Raw genomic sequence first — 20,896 nt, 5'->3', positions numbered from 1 at the left:
GTTTACTTGTTTGAACCCCACCGGTTAAAAACACCAATGCAAACGGAAATTATGTACGTGTTGATTTACATACAGAGTGGGTAAATGCTATCCGATCACAAGTAGACAAAGAAGTCACATGTAAAAAGACAAGTGTGAACACGGACTGAGAGCTGGCCACCTTTGATCGGATTACCAAAATCACATCATAATTCCAGGTGGAAACAGGGCTTTGGTTTCTTTGCACCCATTGACACCTATAGATGCAGCTGAAGGGAGGGAGGGGGGGGGGGCTGGGAGACAAGTTGCTGCTCTCAGATCTTACATACATCAGTCCTTTCAGAACAAAGACTTTAGAGACAAAGACTATCGAGACAGGGATGGGTCTCGGCGGTTCATCACCGGCTGATGACGTTTACTTACTTCACTGGCCTGGAGAGGCTCATCATTTCCAGCCTGCTATCAACACTTTGTGGAAAATCACAGATATCCAAGAGCTCCATTAAGGGGGTTGAATACTTTTTTTTCGTTTTGATAATCCGTCCACGCCAATAAAATGTAATTAAGCTCCCTTTTAACTCCCACCGCAGTAAACTTTCCATGCCATGGCTTCCAAGTATGCAGCAAACAGGTCTCTAAAAGGGAGAAAGAGAGAGAGAGAGAGGGAGATAGAGACTTGGTGTTTGGAAATAGAATGTGCAAAAATACACTTGCAAGTGAATACAGACTTGGTTTTGTTGATTGGAAGAGTGGAGAGTTTGTGAACTGTTTTATTGGCTTTTGCTGTTCACACGGAGCGGTCTCTCACCAGCCCCCGCCAGTGCAGACCGACAGGCCTAACTTCATCACTTGGCACCGTTACTATTAGAGTTAAATATAGATATGTCACCGACAACATTGGCGCGGGGGTTGTGTGAGTACAGGCACCCTCTGTCCCGTCCTGTTACGTTCCATGAGGGCACACCGGTGTTCCTGTTCAGTTATTTATGAAAGGGACATGTTGCTCCCGGAAAACTTGAATGGCGGCTTAAATAATCAAGCGTCAAGTCGGCGAGCATTGTGTTTGACAAGACAACCCTCACCTCCCCCCTTTGGGGTATGGCATGTTGTGGTTACAGCTCTCCTTTTCGTGATGGGGCTCTGATGTAACTGCTGTCACTCAATTCCAAGGTGCCCGCTCTCCATCTTGTGACTGGAGCTACACGGTTACATAAACTCTCCCCTTACCCTAAATCGACCATGCATTCTCCTTCCCCCACTCCTAGCTTGACTAGATGTGAAAGAATGCCTTGACCACCCCATCCTCCAACCCCCCACCAACACTTGTGAGAAAGTGTGGTGAGTTTTCTTACCCCTACGGTGTGTGTGTGTGTGTGTAAGTATTGTATTGTGAAGGCCTCTCTGTGTGCGCTGCAGCAGGACTCGGCGTGACAGCCTGAGTCAGTGGCGTGCCCCCCCCTTGTATGAGGATGTTAAAAGTGTCTCACTGGACTAGTTTGCAAGAGCGCAGTCAAACGTTGTCCTGCAGCTCCTCCGGGCTGCCAGCTGAGGTTTACAATGCTTAATTAAACACTTTATTTCAAGTGGCCCCCGTCATTGGATTTGCTCAAATGCAGTCTCTGGCCAACCGAACATACATCATCATCGTGGGGCTGCCGGTTTAATGGCCCACGGAGTATTGTACAATTTGTTGAGATGATTGCCAAATGTTAGCTCTGTTCCATCTAGAACTGAATCTTTTTCGATCCGTCCGAGGTGGGGAACTCATCAAGCTGGAGATTTTATCTTGGAAGGCGTTTTCAGAGTCTACGGAAAGAAACCTTTTCACTGTTTCATGGTAATCGTCGTTAGGTCAAAGCTTGGTTATTTTGTCATTGGCGTAATGAGGGATAAACGCTTCTTGAGGTTGGTGTGAAGCTGTAAATGCTGTAAAGCCTGATTTTTTTTTCTATAGCTTTAGATTAGGCCTGATGTTAAGCTTCCCATCAGTGTGGTAGGACTCCTACATTTGTGCTTGATTAGTGCCTTCGCTTTGCTTTCTTTTGAAACGTTTGATTCCTGTTCACATGTTGCACATGGCTTATGCAGGGAACCTGATAGCAACCTCTGTTTTCACAAGCTGTAGTAGGACAAAAATGTTTTAGGGTGAATTTTATCCTCCAATGTACAAACGGAAGTCATAAAATTCATCACCATTTAAATTAAAGAGGACCTATGATACTTTTCGACTTTTATGACCTATAAACGTTGTTATAATGATTTATAGTCATGTTTAACCATACTAGCATATCAAATAATTACGTACATGCATTTAGACGTATTCGCTGCTTACCGTCTGGGGTGGCTATGCAGAGCACTAAACACTAGGGCAGCCGGTCGAGAATTCACTTGTTCAAATTTCCGGGTATCGTGTCGTCACGTTCCTGGATGTTTCCATGTATGGTAATGCTGCTCAGGCAAGTTCCAGCCATGCCCCCCACCTTCCTCTCTCAGAAATCTCCCCGCGCGCTGCTGGAAATGTTCCGGAAGGAAGGTAACCAATCACAACGGAGTGGGATTTGCGGGAGGGGGGGAGGGGCGGAGAAGCTCAAAGCAGTGTGTGGAGCAGACTGCTGTGCTCGCCAGGGTGAGAGGAAGAGTGTCCCGAAAATCTACATGGTTTTTTGTGATGTGATTCGTGTCAGGTTGCTCTATAGCAGTCTTTAACAAGAAATTAAGACCAGAAAAGTAGTATAATAGGAGATCTTTAAACACAAATAAAATCCCCCTGTTTTCCTTTACTCATTTTGTGAGTTTCCTGAAGGCTCCCACACACCCAATAGACACAAGCCCCTTTATCAGACAAATCATTTAATAAAACAGGTCAATGCAAACCATCTTCTCCCACAATCAAACAGCAAATTAAATGTGTTTTCTTTCATTTTAATTAGTGTGCATGTAAACAAATAGTGCATGGCAGCTCCGGACCTCCCCTCTTTTTTTGGGGGGGTGTCTTTGCGTGTAAGAGTTGTTATGATGGGGAGTGTAGTGTTACTGTTTGGGGTTTTGGTGATATCTGAGCCACAGTGTTTGAAGTAAGGTCCACTGAGGGGAAGTGGCCCGCCAGACCGCTGGTCAGATGACTTCCAGTATGCCAGGGATTAGGGCCATGTGGCAGGTGTGAGGGGGATATGACCGCATAGTGACCCTCACTCACTGCTTGAGAGCCAGAATTGGATTTTGGTGGAACATTTTTGACTCTAATGCTTGTTAATGTACATTTAACAAAAATGTATCCGGACTGCAAACGTTTGGGAGTGTTGCACTTTGTAAATGCCCATGACTGTATCTGTATACTATACACCTAAATAAAGCTAGTGCTCTCCTGATTGCCTTTTGAACTCTAAATCTTCAATATTGAAATCCAATCAAATTTAATTAAAAATAAATAAAGTAAACAAACCCAAGACATTTTTACAAACTGTTTGGTACATGATACACACTTTCATACAAGATGCATATATTTAAAATACTTCATTAACCAGAATTGTTCTGTTTCTGGTAAGATTCTAGTGAAGTTGAGATACACAATGTGCGGATGAGAAAGTGGGACAAAAACTGATAAAGGGAGACTTATATCATATATATTGTAATAAACAAAAACGGTTGGAACTCTCTCTGTGCAACAGAATGAAAATATAACTCAAATTGAGTGCTAATAATATTACAAATAATAGTGGTTTTAGTACTTTCTCAAGTACATATAATGAATCATTTGTAGCCCTGGTTGTGGAAATGGTTTTGTTTTTCCACATTCCCGACAACACTAGTTGCTGGCCTGCTCATTGTAGATTCATATGACACCTCGTCAGCCCTGTGGAGGAATCTTACTTATACCCTTACCGGAGTTTACAGCTAAATGTATGGAAGTGTTAATGTGCCTTCCCACAATGCTCAGTCTGTGGCCTTTGGATAATCATCCACGACATGTGGTCCTTAGGTGCATATCTTCAATCGTGTGTTCGAGTCAGACAAAACTGAGATTACGTTTATTTACATAGAGGCAATGTTTACTGAATCTGAATCCGAGTCGTATGTGAAGGCAAGATAAACTTTGAAATTTAGCCTCGGTTTAATATTACGGCTTTACAAAGGGCTTATGTTTGAGAGCATGCGTGTGTGCAGGTGTGCGCGAGTATGCGCTTGTGCGATGACATTTCTGTGGAGGCCGGGGCCAGGGCAAAGTTTATCAATCATAAACATGAGCCAATGGATCCCATTACGCTGTGGAGATATGCGTGTTTACTCAGCAGTGTGAAGAGCAAAGAGAGACAGGAGGGGAGAGACAGACACATGTATGCCGGCTTTTCCCTCTCTGTGGACACAGTGTACCAAAATATCCCAATTACTCCTAGGTCATTTACTGTTGGCACTTAACTTTTCCCCCCCCAACTTCTTCCCGTTTATGTAACAATGACTAATATGAAGGGAGTGGTATCCAAATCTCATTGAAGCATTGTTGTGCTCACAAGTCGAATCGGCTGGAAAGACTCAGAGAAGCCTGGGGGCTTAGTTTAGGCAACATCCTACTCAATCCTTTTCCAAGGAAATGATTGGAATTCCTGGTACTTAACATGCCTAATGAGTAGAACAAGGGAATCACAAAGAGGGGGCTTTTTTCACTTTACATTCCTCATTCCTTCCTTTCCATTCTTCTGTTTGTCTTTTTCAGGTAATTTCAGGTAATAAGAAAAGCTACGAGGAATACCTCCCTCCCCCCCATTTTTTCTTTTTAATTATTCAAATTAAATTTATATAAACTATATCTAATGCATTTAAGGGTTTTTGTTTATATGTTTTTTTTTTACACTAGAATGATGTCCTCAGATAGTTGTGTTTGGAGGAAACCTTATCTCTTTCCTCGTGACAGTGTCTCTTGGCCCCTCTCTCCCCCTTTCCTTGTTTGACTATTCTCTGGCCAGACGCCCCCCTCGGTTTTATTAATGCCCTCATCAGGAAGTGGTGCCTAGAGTTTCTCTTTACTAACAAACAAATTAGTCTTTGTATTTGAGTGGCTCCACCCCCTCCTCCCTCCCTCTCCGGCTGCTGGAGAAGCTGGGAGCAAATTCTCAATGAAACAAAGAAGACATGCAGCTTGATGTCTCACAAGTGGAGCCCAGGGGCATTGGTGTCGATTGGAGGAAGCAAATACTATTTTTCTACTGGAGCAATTGTGTCCGTTCTGAATATGGTGAAGTGAGACACCCTGACAGGAGCAAATATAGCCCATTCATCCCCCCATAAACAATGCAGCTTCTATTTTGGGCCGAGTAGTTTGAACAAAGGACATCTAAATGTTTTTTTTGTCTCTACTCAAGTGGAGTTAATTTTCTGACATTTTTTAGAGCACAGGCTACACATTGTCTGTTTGAATGAATGCCAAGGAGAGGTCACACATCTCTTTTTCTGAATGATGTTTACAACCATTTCCCCCTTTTTTAATAACACAATTTGGTGGCACAGTGTTTATTTTGGGTCCACAAACAGTTTAGCCCTTTGCTTTAACTTCTAGCCATGTTGATTGGTTAGTGTTCAAAGACTTGTTGGAAACAAACATGTTTGTCTGTCTCATTGGACAGGCGCTGGGACAGTGTTGCTCACGTCCTAAGCCTCTGTAAGAACATAACAGGTTTAACCAAGGAGCTCATATGTCAAGACATTTCCTGTGCTGACCGACTGAACCTGCTTTTAGACGGTTCAAAATAATTTGCAGTATGTGCCAGTGCTGTAATTATATGAATAATTGATTTCCCTAAATACCAATACAATGCATTGTAAGGGGTTTAGAGGTTTTTTAATCTCTGTTAAGATTTATAAAATAAGTTACATAAGTTTATTTGTTGTTACATTAGAGCAGGGATTTGCAAACAGGAGTACTTGCAGCCCAGGTGCTATTTCTGCAGTTTCTTGGAGGCACGTGAACAAGAAAATTATATAGGCCAGTTAGATTACTTAGAAATGTTGGAACATAGGGCTGTGGTAACATGAACACGCTCCTTGTCTAAAATTAAGGGATACATTGTGGTGAGTAGTTAGGTAATGCTTACGGTAATGAATGATTAATAGTAAATACATAGTGAAGAAATAACTAAGGTAGCTAAAAGTAATGGAGAGATGCTTAAACATAGTATACAAATAGTAAGTAAATGGCTTTAGTAGCTCATGTAAATGGTTAAGTTAATGGATAGAACCTTAATTGTTTCATATAGTTAGCTAAAATTGATGGTTTACAATAAACAGCTAAAATAAATGTAAAACACAGCTTAAATAGGCTAGTTAAATGTACTTGATACACAAATAAATAAACAAGCTGAAAGTATTAAATAGATGCATAAAATGTAATGGCCAAGTGGTTAACATTGTTAGCTGAAATTAATGGATAATTGGGTAACATACTTAACTTAAAGTAATGGTTAATTGTGTACAATGTCAACACCTGAATATCTAAATTGTTCAAATAGTTAGCTTAAGGTAATCACTCAATGGATCAAATAGTTAGCTTAATAAATAATTGATAAATGGCAAAAAGATTAAAGTATTGTTTAATTTACTAAAATTAGTAATGGCTAAATCATTAAATTAATCGAGAAAAATCACTTTTCTTGTGGCGCTTGTGGATATTTTTGAAGGAAGTCCACTTCTAGGCAGATGTTGAGTCACTCTTAAAGCTCTCCATTTGTCAATGATTTGCCTCACGGTGGACCGATGGAGCTCAAACTTTTTTTGTATTAATTTATAGCTGTCCCCAGACAAATGTGAAACATCACAACTCTATTCCTGAGATCCTCTGAGATTTCCTTTCCTCTTGGCATGTCTGGCCTGTATGGGTTCAGTTTGGTGGGCCTAAACTGACCTGCTTTTATCTCTGTTTAATCTTGTGCTGCCCAATTTCTTCCCAAAGATCTCTCATTACATTGGTCCATTTCATGACTCAATTTGGCCCACCTGATTGTGCTTACCTGCTCAATTTAAAGCTGGGGTGGAGGAGAAAATGGCAGTTGGGATAGAGATTTGAATCCAAATACCTCAACCGCTCCACTTGTTCTCTTTGGTCCCTCCCTGACATGCTTTACACACCAACAAAGTCGTGCCAAAGTGAATGGACAGTTCCAACAGCCAATACGAACAGAGAATCGGAGCCTCACTCTGATTGGTCAAAGTGTACAGCTCATGTTAACTTTGACTAATCAGAAATCACATACCCCAGCTTTAAGCAATGCAGCTCAGGGTTCACAAACCTTTGCACATACAAAAGTTGTCAAATAATTTGTTTTATTTGTTTTATCAATTGATTTCTGGAAAAGAAAAATGTGGAATTGATAAACAAACATCTGCTCTTTCATATAAAAAATGCTGTTATTGATAATGAATGAAAATGAATTAATAATGGTTAAACTAAATAAAATTCCAAAAGGCTCAAGGGGTTCACAAACTTTCAAGCAGCACTGTATTAATATATTTAAAAACAAAGGATAAATGGTTGACCTGTTGTTGCATTTTTACATCCACGAAAACATTTTTTGTGATGATATCCACTTTTATATAATGTCAAATAAACAAATAATGTTTACCTACTGTTAAGGTAGGCCTACTTCAGACAAAAAAGGTTAGGGAACACAACAACATTATGAGAATATAGTCACCGGCGGCAATTATTTATTTGCAATGAGATTTGTGGAGATAATAGGCCTATAACTTACTGCAAGAGTAATTTTTGTCAGTTTAAAGTTACGTTATCCAAACCAGAATGTGGGTGCTGAGGAGTCTGTTTATAATGACCAAGTATCCGCTATAGAAACTTACAATAGCAAAATTTGTTTTCCCTTCTCTCTCAGCATCATTTGAACGCTGAAGTAAAACATGTTCTACAGTCTCTTCTTGGTCACTAGTCTTATTTACTTTTTATTATGATATCATTCTAATCCCACATTCTTCTGTTGCTTTCAGGTGAATTGTTAAGCATTTTGGTGAACATAAATTAATATTAGATTTTTTGTTTAAACAGTACATTAATAATATTTCATGTCACTATGGACACACCTTTCACAAGTTGACACAGATGATAACTACAACCTAGAGAAGGTCTGGGGGGAGTCACAACTGACCATAGGTTGCAGACTGGCTCATAGTTCTCGGGAAGCTTTTGCACACCATGTGCAGCTATTGTGCCAGATTTCATGTTTCTAGCTCATTTCAGCTCACTGTTATCTGAGCAACTGCATAAGACAAATAATAAAGAAAGAATAATACACCTGAGAAAAACTCAGCAAGGGTTTAGCCCTTCGAGCTTGAACCCTATCATCTTCAAGTAATTCCCAGTTGTAGTAATTGATAGGCAGGATTAGAGGGAGAGTTGATTGTCATCAATAATAAATGGCATCTTTGTTGTTAATGCTTTTGTGTGGTTGTTTGTGTGTGTCTGGGTGTGTGTCTGTGTGACTCAAGGGCAGCCACTGTGGTTTCAAGTGTTGTTTTTCTGAGGAATGGCTTGTTCTAACTCTGAGGTTATCTGAGGCGACAGACGCAACATTTTTAAACAGAAATGCAGGCTTTGCATCCAATACTATGGATAGTGTATCAACATGTATAAACATGTTAACTTGCAAACCTTGTGAAACTAAATAACAATCCCCCCCGCCCGTCACCTCTTTATTAAAAAAAGGAACTCAGCTGACCTTCATGATAATACTTCTACTTTGTTCAAACACAGCATCTGCCTGAGAGAACACTAAGCAGAACAAACACTCACTTGTAGATACATTTAGTGATTGCTCTGTGCACACCTCTTTTTCCTTTTTTTCAGAGCTCAGTGTTATTTGTGAGTAGTAGTATTACATGTTTCCAACAAGGCACTAGCCTGACCATCTTGACTTACAGGATTAAGTGCTTTAAGAAGATTATTATAATTAAAATCTTTTGACAAGAGTAATCTACATGCTAATCTATACGTTGCACTGCTCAATCCCCCCAACAAACACTTCTGCTACATTCATTTCTGATACAAAAGGAAACCCGTAATGGTTTCTGTTGTTGTGATGTGACATTTCTTGATTGAGATGCATCCTCATGTGTTATTGTGTCATGTCATTTTCATCTGCTCTTTCCTCTTGTTTATCTCTCTCTCTCTCTCTCTCTCTCTCTCTCTCTCTCTCTCTGTGGTTTTTCTAGTCTGTGGTCCAGATATCGACATCCGAAATGACATCAGCGAGTTCAAGCGTCTGGAGAACTGCACGGTGGTGGAGGGCTTCTTGCAGATCCTGCTCATCAACGACAAGACCAACAACGTCCACCAGGAAGCCTTCCGCAACCTCAGCTTCCCCAAGTTGAACGTCATCACGGGCTTCCTGCTGCTGTTTCGCGTGTCGGGCCTGGACAGCCTCAGCACGCTCTTTCCCAACCTGAGCGTGATCCGCGGGCGCCATCTCTTCTACAACTACGCCCTGGTGATCTACGAGATGACCAGCCTGAAGGACATCGGCTTGTACAACCTGAGGAACATCACGCGCGGCGCCATGCGGATTGAGAAGAACCCCGAGCTCTGCTACCTGGACTCGGTGGACTGGTCTCTCATCATGGACGCCGGCAACAACAACATTATCAATGGGAATAAGAAGGCCAAGGAGTGCTCCAATGTCTGCCCGGGCATCATGGAGGATAACCCTCTGTGCAAGAGGACGTCCTTTAAAGAAATCTACGACTACAGATGTTGGACCTCCAACCAGTGCCAGAAAGGTAACCACCCTGAATTTCATGCTTTTCCCCCCAATAGATCTGTCTGAAAAGAATGAGGCAAAGGATTCTTTGATTTTAATGTTTGCGGAATAAATGTTTCAACGGGGCAGTGTTTGTGCGAGATTTGGTGATACAAGTGCAGTTAAATGTTTTCCTTTGATCTAAGTTGGTGGTATTTCATTCTTGTAAACTTTCTGAAATGTTGCTTTTTTTTTCTTGCAATAAGCGAACAATTCCCATGAATCTATGCAGTGTGTTTCCTTCATTTCCGTTAGGCTGCAGGATTGTCCACGGGCCAGTGCAAACATTTCCTCTCTGTTCATTAGAGAGACCTTGTCTTTAGATCAGGCTATTTGTGGAGTGAAGGATGGCTGCAATATGGAGCAACATGTATTAAAAAGGCAAACTCAGTTGAGGTTAAAGTTGGCGCTGCCAAGAAATGAGCTAGTCTACCTGTCTGGACCATGTCAGTTAAATATTTGCCTTAGGTACTTTATGCAATTTATGAAAAGGGGTATATTGAAGAATCTGTGGGAGGATCATCCTTGTTTAACTTCAGCCCAGCCGTAGGGTCATGCATTTTTGAAAATAGTTCAGAGGAGGGTCATATCGTTCATATATTGAAATATTTGTGTTTTTCATAATATCAGCTCTATTGTGTGCCTCTTCAAAACTCCTGAGGAAAAGCAGATCCAGCCTTTGTTGTACACTCGCAGCCTATTTGACTTGTTGTTGAAGCTATGCTTTACAATATCATGTTTCTGTCCTCAACTTTTTACAATGTAAATTTTTTACACACTTATTCTGAAGTCATTGAGCTCAAAGTTCTTTCTTTAGGCAATCTCTGCTTTATTTTTTAACTGGCCTCCAAGGTTGCAGAGGGCAGGTTCATGAGCAATATTTCGAGGTTGAAGGCAGGGCCACTTATATTATTCTTCAATTCAAAGGGGCCATTGATGTTTTCCCATCAGAGGCTCACATTCCTACACAGACTGCACTTAAAAATAACACACTATGCACTAACTGTTGTCTCCGAAATTCAGAAATGGCTTTTAACACATCTTTTAATACAAAAACTGTTAAGCTCAATTTATACATTAATATAAGAATTACATAAGATATATATAAACGGATAAACAAGATATAATAGGACCAGTTATGGCCAAGTTTCATCTTTTACTTCGCTTTGGTAAGTAGGAGATGCAGGTGTTGTTCAGGTGCGGTTGAAGAGGGTGATAATAAAGTGGAAGCCTCGGCTTTGTGTGCCAATTTTCCTACATTTGTTTATTTTGCATAGACCATTAACACAGTGGTCCTTGAGAGTGACGGCCCTCTTGGTATTTGCCTGCCTCCTGAGCCTGAATATCCATACTTGATTCTTGACCTGGCATTGACGTGTTCAACTGTGTAACTCGTTTGCTGCTCCGTGCCATTTTCCTCTTGTCCTCTCATCTGTGTGAAATAGCGGTGGGAAAATGTTCCTACAGCCCTTTTCTATTGAAGACCTGTGTACAGCTCCCATGGTCAGTTGCGAGTCTCAAACACCACCCTCCTTCACCCCCTGGGAACCTGAGAACAAATAGTGGAAATCCAAGCTTGCTTCTTTTCCCTGGTGACCACGTTTCTGTCTATAGAAAAGCTATGTGTTTATTGTTGTGCCTCTATTTATTTGTGAATGCCCTGACTGACCTGCCGGAATTTGATTGCTTGCTCTTTTAAACAGTTAGCTATGGGAAAAAAAAAGTTTTGTTCAAAATGTTTGTTTTCTAAATTCGCTGCTTTTCACATTTGGAAAAAAAAGGTAATCTGCTATCAATTGCAATGACCTTCCAGTCACGTCTGCTCTTACTTTGTAGTGTTTTTCTGATGAAACCCCTCTGTTGTTCTCACATAGTCGGACTTGAGAGGCAGAGCAGGAGCATTGTTTGAAGCAGTTCACTCCTCTCTCTCTCTCTCTCTGAGGCCCAGGTCGAGGTCAGGGTAAATGCATTCATCTAAAAGGGCCCTGTGGTCTCAAGGCTACAGATAAAGGCTTGGGGGAAGCTGCACATTGGAAGAAAAAACAAAGAAAAAGGAGGAGTTACTGAAGCAATAATAAGACAGAATAAAGCTAGAGCAGGTCTGTGATTCTTCCGGGCTTCGTGCACTGTTACCATTTTTTTTCTTAAAGGCTTGATGTCTCTACCTCTCTTCTTCCTGCTTAAGATTCCTCTATCCTCCCTCCCTTCCTCCCTCCCACCCCCTTTGCATAATTGCCTTGTTTTTCTCCAGTACAGATGTTCCTTCAAGGGCATTCAGTGGTTTTCCTAGTCAATACGGCCCCGGTCTCCTCTTTAATTACACTTACATGAGTAGTGCTGCACACTGCTTTTTTCCCTCCGGGGCCTTCCAGTGCTTCGTGGAGTAACAACAGAACTCCACATAAAATCCACATATTTGTCCACCTACCACATACTGTTTCCCACAACAGTTTAGGGGGCAGGGGGGGTTGTAGTTGTATAAGATATGTCCCCTTTTGAGGTGAATGTAAATATAATGCTGGACAGATTCTGAAGCCAGCCAGGTCAATGCAGTGACTCGTTGGACTGGGTGGATGGAAGCGAGTTGTAGTTGGAGTGACCGTGTGGGGGGAAGTGCAGATTGGAGCAGCGGTTCTGGGTTGCTTTTTCTCTTCAGCGGCAGCACTGCAGGCAGCGATGCGTAGAGAGAGGCCCTGACTTTAGGATCCCTACGCAGGAGGAGGAGGTGCACAGAGGGGAAATGTCAGACAAATGTCAAGTATACAAGCTAGACAGCAAGCTCTTTCACTAAAGCACCGGCCGCAGTCCTTCGAGGGGTAGGAAAAAAAAACAGCCTGTCACTCCCCTTGTTTTTCACCCTCCCTCCTCCTCCTCCTTTAACCATCTTTTCTGCTGGGCTTATCAGTGGCTGTTAACAGCTCTGGCTGTCAGATATCTCTCCACTGTTTACTTGCCGGAGACATACTCTCATCACCGCAGCCAGCCAAGCCTGCCTTGTTTGGCCAGGCCCTTGGTTCCTTTGACATTGCAAGCTGTTTGCTTTGAGTTTCGGTGGGGGATCCCGTGTCTAAAAAGTGTCTGGCCTGCTTCAAATAGCCGTCTCAGGTCTCTCTGTGTTTGCTGCAGACAGACAGGCCTGCCTTCTGGCCCCCATCCAAAGCCAGATAGACAAGAGGCTTTTAAAATTAGGCGGACGAGCAGGAAAGCATGCTGCTGTGTGTCCATGCCCAGACAGAGGGGCAGGTTAGGCTTCATAGCTCCTTCATTGCTCGTGCTCACATAGCTCACATGTCTCTTTTTATGTGATGGAATATTAACTTACATTATGCCCAGGCTCGCAGGCATTAGGTTTCTCAACCAGTTACAGTACATCACTGCGCCGTCTGTTTTCAAGGAACATCATGTCCTCAGTGTGGGATTTTGTATTTGAAAGAGAAGTGTCAGAAGTCAAGTCTTCCTTATGAATTTTTAATGAATCAAAATGTCTAAAATAGTGAAAGTGCCTTTTGCCTTTTTGAGCAAGTAAAACTGACGTGTACTCGGAATGTTCCGGCGTCAGTTTGCATTTCAGAGTCTGCACTAATAGTGGTGTAAGGTGAAATCTGACATAAGGAGACATGCTCTCCTGTTATGCCACAGACAGTCTGGGTTTGTGTGTCCTTGTACTGAACCCAGAAGTAATGTTGCAGGGAGCAAGCTTTGCCCTGGCAGTTGGGAGAGCTCTCCACAGGCCAGGGAGATTTTTACATTTGATAATATGTTTACTCCCTCCTTGCCAGAGACCCACTTGATATCTCTGGTCTGAGTGCTCCGACCTAAGTCCACTTCACAGTGGGGTAAAACAGTTTCTTTTAGAGGATACATCTATAGGGTAGGCACGTTCAGACAGTCAGCAAATATCTAATTCCTACTCTTTATACTTTTTGCCTAGTTTTTTTCTAATGCAATTTGGAATCTTTTGATAGGGTAACATAGGTTTAGCCATATTTCTAAGGGTTTCATATTGCCAACAAATCCCAAACTAGAACAAAAACAATATTGTCTTTTTTATTTAAAAGAAATCGGATCTTAAGTTAAACAGCAAGAAATACTGACTTTGTTATGGACTATTTTTCGCTTTGTGCACTAGCAAGAAATATTTGCAATTGAAGGCACCAGAACCATGTACTGTATGTGCAATCGGCTCAAAATTAAATTGTGATGCCTTTTTAAAAATAGTTTTTGCATGTTTTACATGGGATATTATGTGATCAGAAAACACTCATGGTTATTTAAAAAAGAAAAACATTTTCACATGCCAACTTACTGTGAACATATATTTTCTCTGTACTTCTATTTCCCCTGTTGGTTGTCTTGCTTTTTCTCTGTGCTAATTTGTTTTATAAAATAATGAAAACATGAAAACACAAACTAATCTGAGAAACAGAATAGAAAATCCTCCTTTGCACTCAGAGGATGTGTAAATTTATTTTCGGAGCCACCAGAAAGATTAAACTGTGCATAAATGATGCTCCATTTTGTCCAATCAGCTAAGAGCTAGATCTATTGATACTTCAGGTTTAAGGCATGTATGTTAAGTTAGACGGAATGAGTCGGCCCCTTTAAGTATATAAAGTGGAAATTCCTGCTGGCTTAGTCATAGCTGTTGTGAGGGGATAAAGAGGGGGACATGCACAGCACATGCTGTATGTACCGACTACATGTGCAAGGCCATACAGAGACTATTTGTTGGCAATAAGAAGGAGCTCAACTGAAGGTGGGGATGATTAGGGTTGAACGATCTGGGGGAAATCTAATGACGAGAGAGAAAGAGGTCTGCAAATATTATATCCAACCTTCAGTTTTTAAACCCATCTTTAGTGCCTTTGTGAACCCTTTTCACAGAATACAACTCTCCTTGGCTGAGTCAATTTGTCCTTAACGCTAACATATAGTGTTCTTAGCGCTTCTTTTTGTGTACGTACTGTATATGGTTCCTTGGGCCAATTCTGATTGGTGAGAATGACTGGTACACGAGGATCATGGCATGAATTTGTAAAACCACTGACATGAGAGATAGTTAAGACCCTTGGTCACATTGTTTCAAATGGCAATTTGATAACTTGTTCACCTGTAGTGATAATATTGACGCATAGGCGAGGTCTATCTTGAGCTTGGTGTTACGCGCCAAGGTGGGGCCCAGTTCTTGTTGTCACCGTCTGTGTGTAGTTTTTTCTTTTGTTTAACCAACATCCAACAGCAGTAACAAGGAAGCTTGTAAACATTTAATGGAATTCTTGGGTTGCTTATCAAAGTCCTGTTGTTATAGGGACAGAAAGCCTGAAAGGGCTCAAATTCCAGTCTTGACAGTCCGGTGCTTTCCAGGGGGGCACACTCACTCAGGCAGCACCATGACTCAGTGCCCATACATCCAATGTTTCCACCCGACTACTCACTCCGCTCTGCTCCATTTTGTACAAAGCTTAGGCAGGGTGCCAGGGTTACGAGATGGCACTCATGTCCATCAGACTCATTCATTCCTGCCCTCCTAGAACCACCAGACTAAAGATGGTCACCACAGCGTCCCAGAGAAAGGACAAAAGTGGGCCAGTGCTTCAACACATTTGCTGTAGACGACGGAACCATTTATGGCGTAGTAGGCTTTGTAGGTAACTTCAGAAGGTTGCATTCAACATGTGAGACACAGGCGTCTTGTTCAAGTAACTCTGGCCCTGCTGCTGACACTGTGTGTGTGTGTGTGTGTGTGTTCACGCCCTTGTCCCTATTATTTCCCCGGAGGACTGTAGGAGATATTGATTCACAGTGTTACAACTCCATGGTGAGATCATGAAATAAATACATAAGAGAAAAGCACACAAAGCTCCCCTTCATGACCGCCCTTTGTTCTCCTGTTGTTCTCAGACGCAAATGTCTTTTCAAAACAGTGGTCCAAGGGCAAGAGAAGCGACAACAGGCTCTAAATAGGGTTCTCTGTTTGTGTGTGTGTCTGCAAGTGTTAGAGAGAGAGAGAGAGAGAGAGAGAGAGAGAGAGAGAGACCACAACAACAGCTTCTCTTGTCATTCCTTGACTGCCACTCCTTTAGATGTTGTATGCACCTCAATAGGAAAACCTTCGAATTGAGTTGATAAATGATCTTTTTTAATTAATGATTGATTTGCCACAATATTGAGTATTGACTACGAATGTTAGTAATCCAAATTCAACTCAGTTACTGTATCAGTAAATAAGTGTTTATGACATAAAAAGCTTTGCTAGTTATTATAATTACTTTAGCATGGTTTAGCTGTATTAGCAAACAACCTCAGAATCGTGGATTGGATTTTTTTTTTCTTCTGTTTATCAATTTATTAGAGATTTAATAACATATTTATTGCACGTATATGCTAAATGTTGATGATAAAATACTAAGACCTTGCATTTGTATTTTCTTCAATATATACACTGTGTGTGTGTGTGTGTGTGTGTGTGTGTGTGTGTGTGTGTGTGTGTGTGTGTGTGTGTGTGTGTGTGTGTGTGTGTGTGTGTGTGTGTGTGTGTGTGTGTGTGTGCGTGTGCGTGCGTGTGTTCCTTACACCCTCCTTCCACCTTTTTGGCCTTTGCCACATTTTCACCCATCTGAGTCACATTCATTAATGTCATTCTTGGGAACTGTTAGCAGCCAATGTTAGTACACTCACCCAAAAGCAGAGACCTTCTTCACTGAGTACCCAGAACCTGAGCCCCCTTAAAAGCGAGGGGAAAAACTCTGTTTAGTTACAAATAGTTTTTCTGCTCAATTGGTTTTATAGGTTGCCTTTGGACTTTGGAGAGGCCTGGAGCACGAGTGGCGAGTGTGATTGGTCAGAATGGAATTCGTTTTGCCTCCCGCTTTAATTTGTTTTGAGTTCCTCCCAAACGCAAAATTCTTACATATTATATTTTCCTCACTGCTTGAGCAGCGTGTGGTGGAGCTCATGAAAAGCCACAGACACGTGTCAACTGGCTATCGCTTACTTTTAATGTCAACAGCATTGTCTCTCTCTGCATCATTTCAATTGGATCGCAAGTTAGCAAAGTACATTCACGATGACATGGTTATACAGTGTGTTATTGTCCATGTATGAACTGCTGGGCTCATTGTCCATTGATGGCCGGAGCTGTGTGTTTATTCGACTCCTTACCTCTGTGGCCTACAAAGGACTCCTCTCAAAGCATTGACAGATTGGCCTCCTTTCCTAGGATTCCTCTCATAGACTTGATTGACCAAAATAGGGGCTGTGTGTCATGCTGCTATAGCCCCCAGGCAAAGAGACTCACACTGACACACACACACACACACACACACACACACACACACACACACACACACACACACACACACACACACACACACACACACACACACACACACACACACACACACACGGTCCATTCCTTTTGAGTTGACTAATTTTTCTTCATCTGGTGTGTGTGATTTGTGAATGTATGCATACCTATACAAGTGTCAGCCCAGTGTGTGTTGGGCTAGAGTGTGTGTATCCAGCCTGCTTGATGTCTATTTGAGCCTCCCGGTGCCTCTGGTGATAGGCTGCCTGCTGCCTTCTGGCTGTGCAGCTTGGAAGATGTGACTCATCCTTTTGCTCTCACCACTCATTCATAAATCTGTGTGAATACTATTACTTCCTCTCACAGAGCCGTGGGGCCCCCGCTAGGTTTGTGCTAGTTTCCACTCTGTCCTGCCCTGAACGAGGGGCTATCTCCGCCCTTTAGTAACGCCTCTCAGAGAGGTGACAGAGACACGCCTATTGCCTGTGCCCTGCCCTGGCTGTATCCTGTCAATTCATCGCAGCAGGTCGGACCAGCCTTTTTGCTCACTGTTGGCTTGGCAGTGCTTCCCGGGAGATAATGTGCCATGCCTGCGAGTAATCTCAGAGAGTACAGGTTAATTCCACAGTGGAAAAAAAAATAAAGAAAAAAAATTCTCCTGCTGACAAATCTCTCCTGCAGAGGTGAGGATGTACACTGGCACACCGCAGAGAGGGGAGAGTAGCCTGCTTTGCCAGCATAGTTAGTCAGGTTCACTGAGGTCACAGAAACACTGCTCCTCTATTTTCTTCCCCTGTTTGTGTGCGTGTGTGTGTGTGGTGAGAAAGAGAGGGGGCTGGGTTAATAGAGATCTCATCTTCTCCCTCTACCTTTCCCTCCACACATGGCTGAAATGTGTGTTTTTCTTTGAAAACAGATCCACTTCCCAAGGGCATGTCTGTGTGTGTCGATGTGGGATGTGTCTTGCTTTAACGCTTTGTGATCAATTGGCTTTTGTGCTCACAGTCAAGTGAGTTTGAATAGGGAGGGCTACACCTTATATCAAATATTGAAACATTTATTTTTTGTTTCTGTGAGAATATAAGAACAGTTATTTTGTCCTGCAGCAGCTTAGCTAAGAATGATGAGTCATTCTGAGGATCATATGGGCGTGTTGTGCGTGTATCTGTGTGGATTTTATGTGTGCATCTTTAAAAGCGATATCAAGCAAGTCTCATCCTGCCATTTTTTGTTAGTAGTATGTTCAACTTATTTTTTCCCTGTGTGTGCACAAGGAGGAGATGAAAGGACATCATAAAGTTACAAAGGAAGTCTCATTAATTACACCAGCTAGAAGAAAGAAAATGCCTGTGACAGCCGCACACTTCCCATCAAACCGTCTCTCCCAAGTCCCTTGTAAGCCGGCATGAGGAGGGTTGACGTCATATTAGCTGCAAACAAAGGTTTGATCGCGTCAGCTCTTTAAGAACCTTCCTTCCCCCGTATAAACTTTTCCGTGTCAACAATGCAAAGAGCGGCCCTGGCTTGTCTAATGTCATTAGTCTGGCTTTCTGTCAATGACTGACAAATAAATAACCTTGACCCTGGCTGGTGCCTACCCTTCCTCTCTCTCTTTCTTTCTCTCTCTTTCTTTCTCTCTCTCTCTCTCTCTCTCTCTCTCTCCCTCCCTCCCTCTCTCTCTCTCTCCTTAGCTTGTTTGGGTGGGATCCCCAGGGCCTAGTGCAGTTGTCAGCACGCAGCCCTAATGGGCACAGGTGGCTGGGGCTCCTCTTTGCCTTCTCCAGCCCTCTCTTGGCAGTGGCTCTCTTGGCAGACCGGCAGCTCCTCTGGCCGGCCGCCTTCAATGGGCCACTCCAACACAGCAATCACCAGTTGCTGCTTTGTCAGCATCGGGGGTGGCCACAGGATGAAAAATGGCTTCTACAACAATGAAATATGGCTCCTACTGTAGAGAGAAAATTACAGCAGCGTGTCACCGACTCTATGACAATACAGTATCAGGCTTCTGTTTATGTCTTCTTCTTCTTCTTCTTCTTCCCGTAGACCTCGGTGGATACAGTTGCTATATGGTTTGCGATGACTCACTAAAGTGATGACAATGTTGCTCTGCTGGGTTATCCCTGGTTCCCTCATCTACTGGCCACAGGGGAGCAAGAGTCCGGGAAAGAGATGGGGAGGGAGGGATGGATGGAGCGAGCTTCGGTTCAAGAGAAACCGTTCAACTGTATGGCAGCAAGCAGCGTTCAGACAGAGGCTTGTTACTGTGTCAGATAAATATAGAGGTCTCTGGAGCCCCCCCCCCCCCCCACACACACAGTGCAGCTCTATCTCCGCCTGCAGCTTGGAGGGAGGGAGAGGCCACGTCACCTGGGAGCCGCCACTATCCTCATTCATCTTCACTTAATTGGCATTAGACTCACAGAACATTAAAGATTATTGTGACTCTACAGTGGCAGTTACACCTTAGGTGACACCAACAGGACAGTGTTGTCACTGTTATACGTTTAATCCTGCAGGATACCTAGATGACAAACACACTGTGCTGACCCATAATGAGATCATCAGAGAGATGTTGTCATTTAGGCTCGGGCTGGGAAATGTAACAAACAAAATAACATTGACGTAAGCATATGGTTAATAGGGATATGTAAACACCCGGACACATCAAACTAACACTGAAAGGCTCAAGCGACTGGTGAAAACAGTAGGGGAGAGTGGCCTAAGTTGTGCCACTTTTTTCTCAAAGTGACTTTAAAGTGAAGCCTTGACAGCAAAGTCTCCAACTCAAATATAAACAAATATTTCAGGGTGTTGTGCATCCCTGGCAATAAAAACTTTGGATCTGGAATAAACTGTTGAAGAAATATAGCTTTCGGAAAAAAAGTTGTCTTGTGGCACAACTTTCCCCCGGTGTGGTGTAAATTGTGCCATTGGCCCGGCCGGGACGCGAACTCGGGTCTACTGCTTCGTAAACGATCTCTCTACCGGGTGAGCTAAGCGAGCACTGGTTTAGCGTTGTGACCCCCTGCTATATATAGCAACCTGGGAGCTTGCCTGACCATATATGGCAAAAAGATCTGGTGACACATACCAGAAATTTGAACAAGTTCGGCTCGACTGGCTGCCATAGTTTTTAGTGCTCTGCACAGCCACCCCAGACGGTCAGCAGGGAATACGTCGAAATGCATGTACGTAATTACTTGATACTCTAGTATGGTTAAACATGACTATAAATCATTATAACAACGTTTATAGGTCATAAAAGTCGAAAAGTATCATAGGTCCTCTTTAAACAAGGCCTAGCAGATCTAGGTGGTTTTGCCTGCAAAGCTAACAATGACAAAGTCACCATCATCATCTTTCTGGCCATCTGAACTCTTGTCAGTGGTGTTGTTAAGTGGAATGGAGATGTCAGTCTCTTTTGAGCTACTGTAGACAATCACTTTATTTTGGTGACCAGCGTATACATATAACTCGACGTCATTGAAAATGAGGGTCACCCCTCAATTGGTCTCTCGAGGATAAATAAAAGTTAAATGAAAATGAAATGAAAATACAGCCATGCCAATGGCACAACTCTCAGAAATGTACTTTGCACTAGCTGCTCCGCCCTTGTAGAACCAACTGTCACCTGGCATATGCGATTCCCTCTCCATTTCTGCCTTTAAATCATGGCTCAAAACCCATAGTCTGATATTGGGCTTTCATTTTCGGAAAAACATTGGATTACCCCTTAACTACTGACCTTCACTGTTTCTGATGTTGTATGTGGTATCATTGTAATCCCTGACCATGAAAACATAGGGGTAGACATTACTAG

The 20,896-nt window shown here is 42.5% G+C and overlaps 1 protein-coding gene across 1 annotated transcript in view; it reads left to right on the top strand.

Moving 5' to 3' along the window:
* igf1ra (insulin-like growth factor 1a receptor) overlaps positions 1-20,896 on the top strand; it is an 83,286-nt gene that overhangs the window by 4,771 nt on the left and 57,619 nt on the right. The window contains exon 2 of the mRNA XM_080027876.1: positions 9,187-9,750. Coding sequence (XP_079884002.1) covers positions 9,187-9,750 — 564 coding nt within the window. The remainder of the gene's footprint in view (positions 1-9,186; positions 9,751-20,896) is intronic.

Source organism: Ammodytes marinus (assembly GCF_949987685.1).
Source record: "Ammodytes marinus genome assembly, chromosome: 5".
Lineage (NCBI taxonomy): Eukaryota > Metazoa > Chordata > Actinopteri > Uranoscopiformes > Ammodytidae > Ammodytes > Ammodytes marinus.
This window is presented reverse-complemented; position numbering and strand designations above follow the sequence as displayed.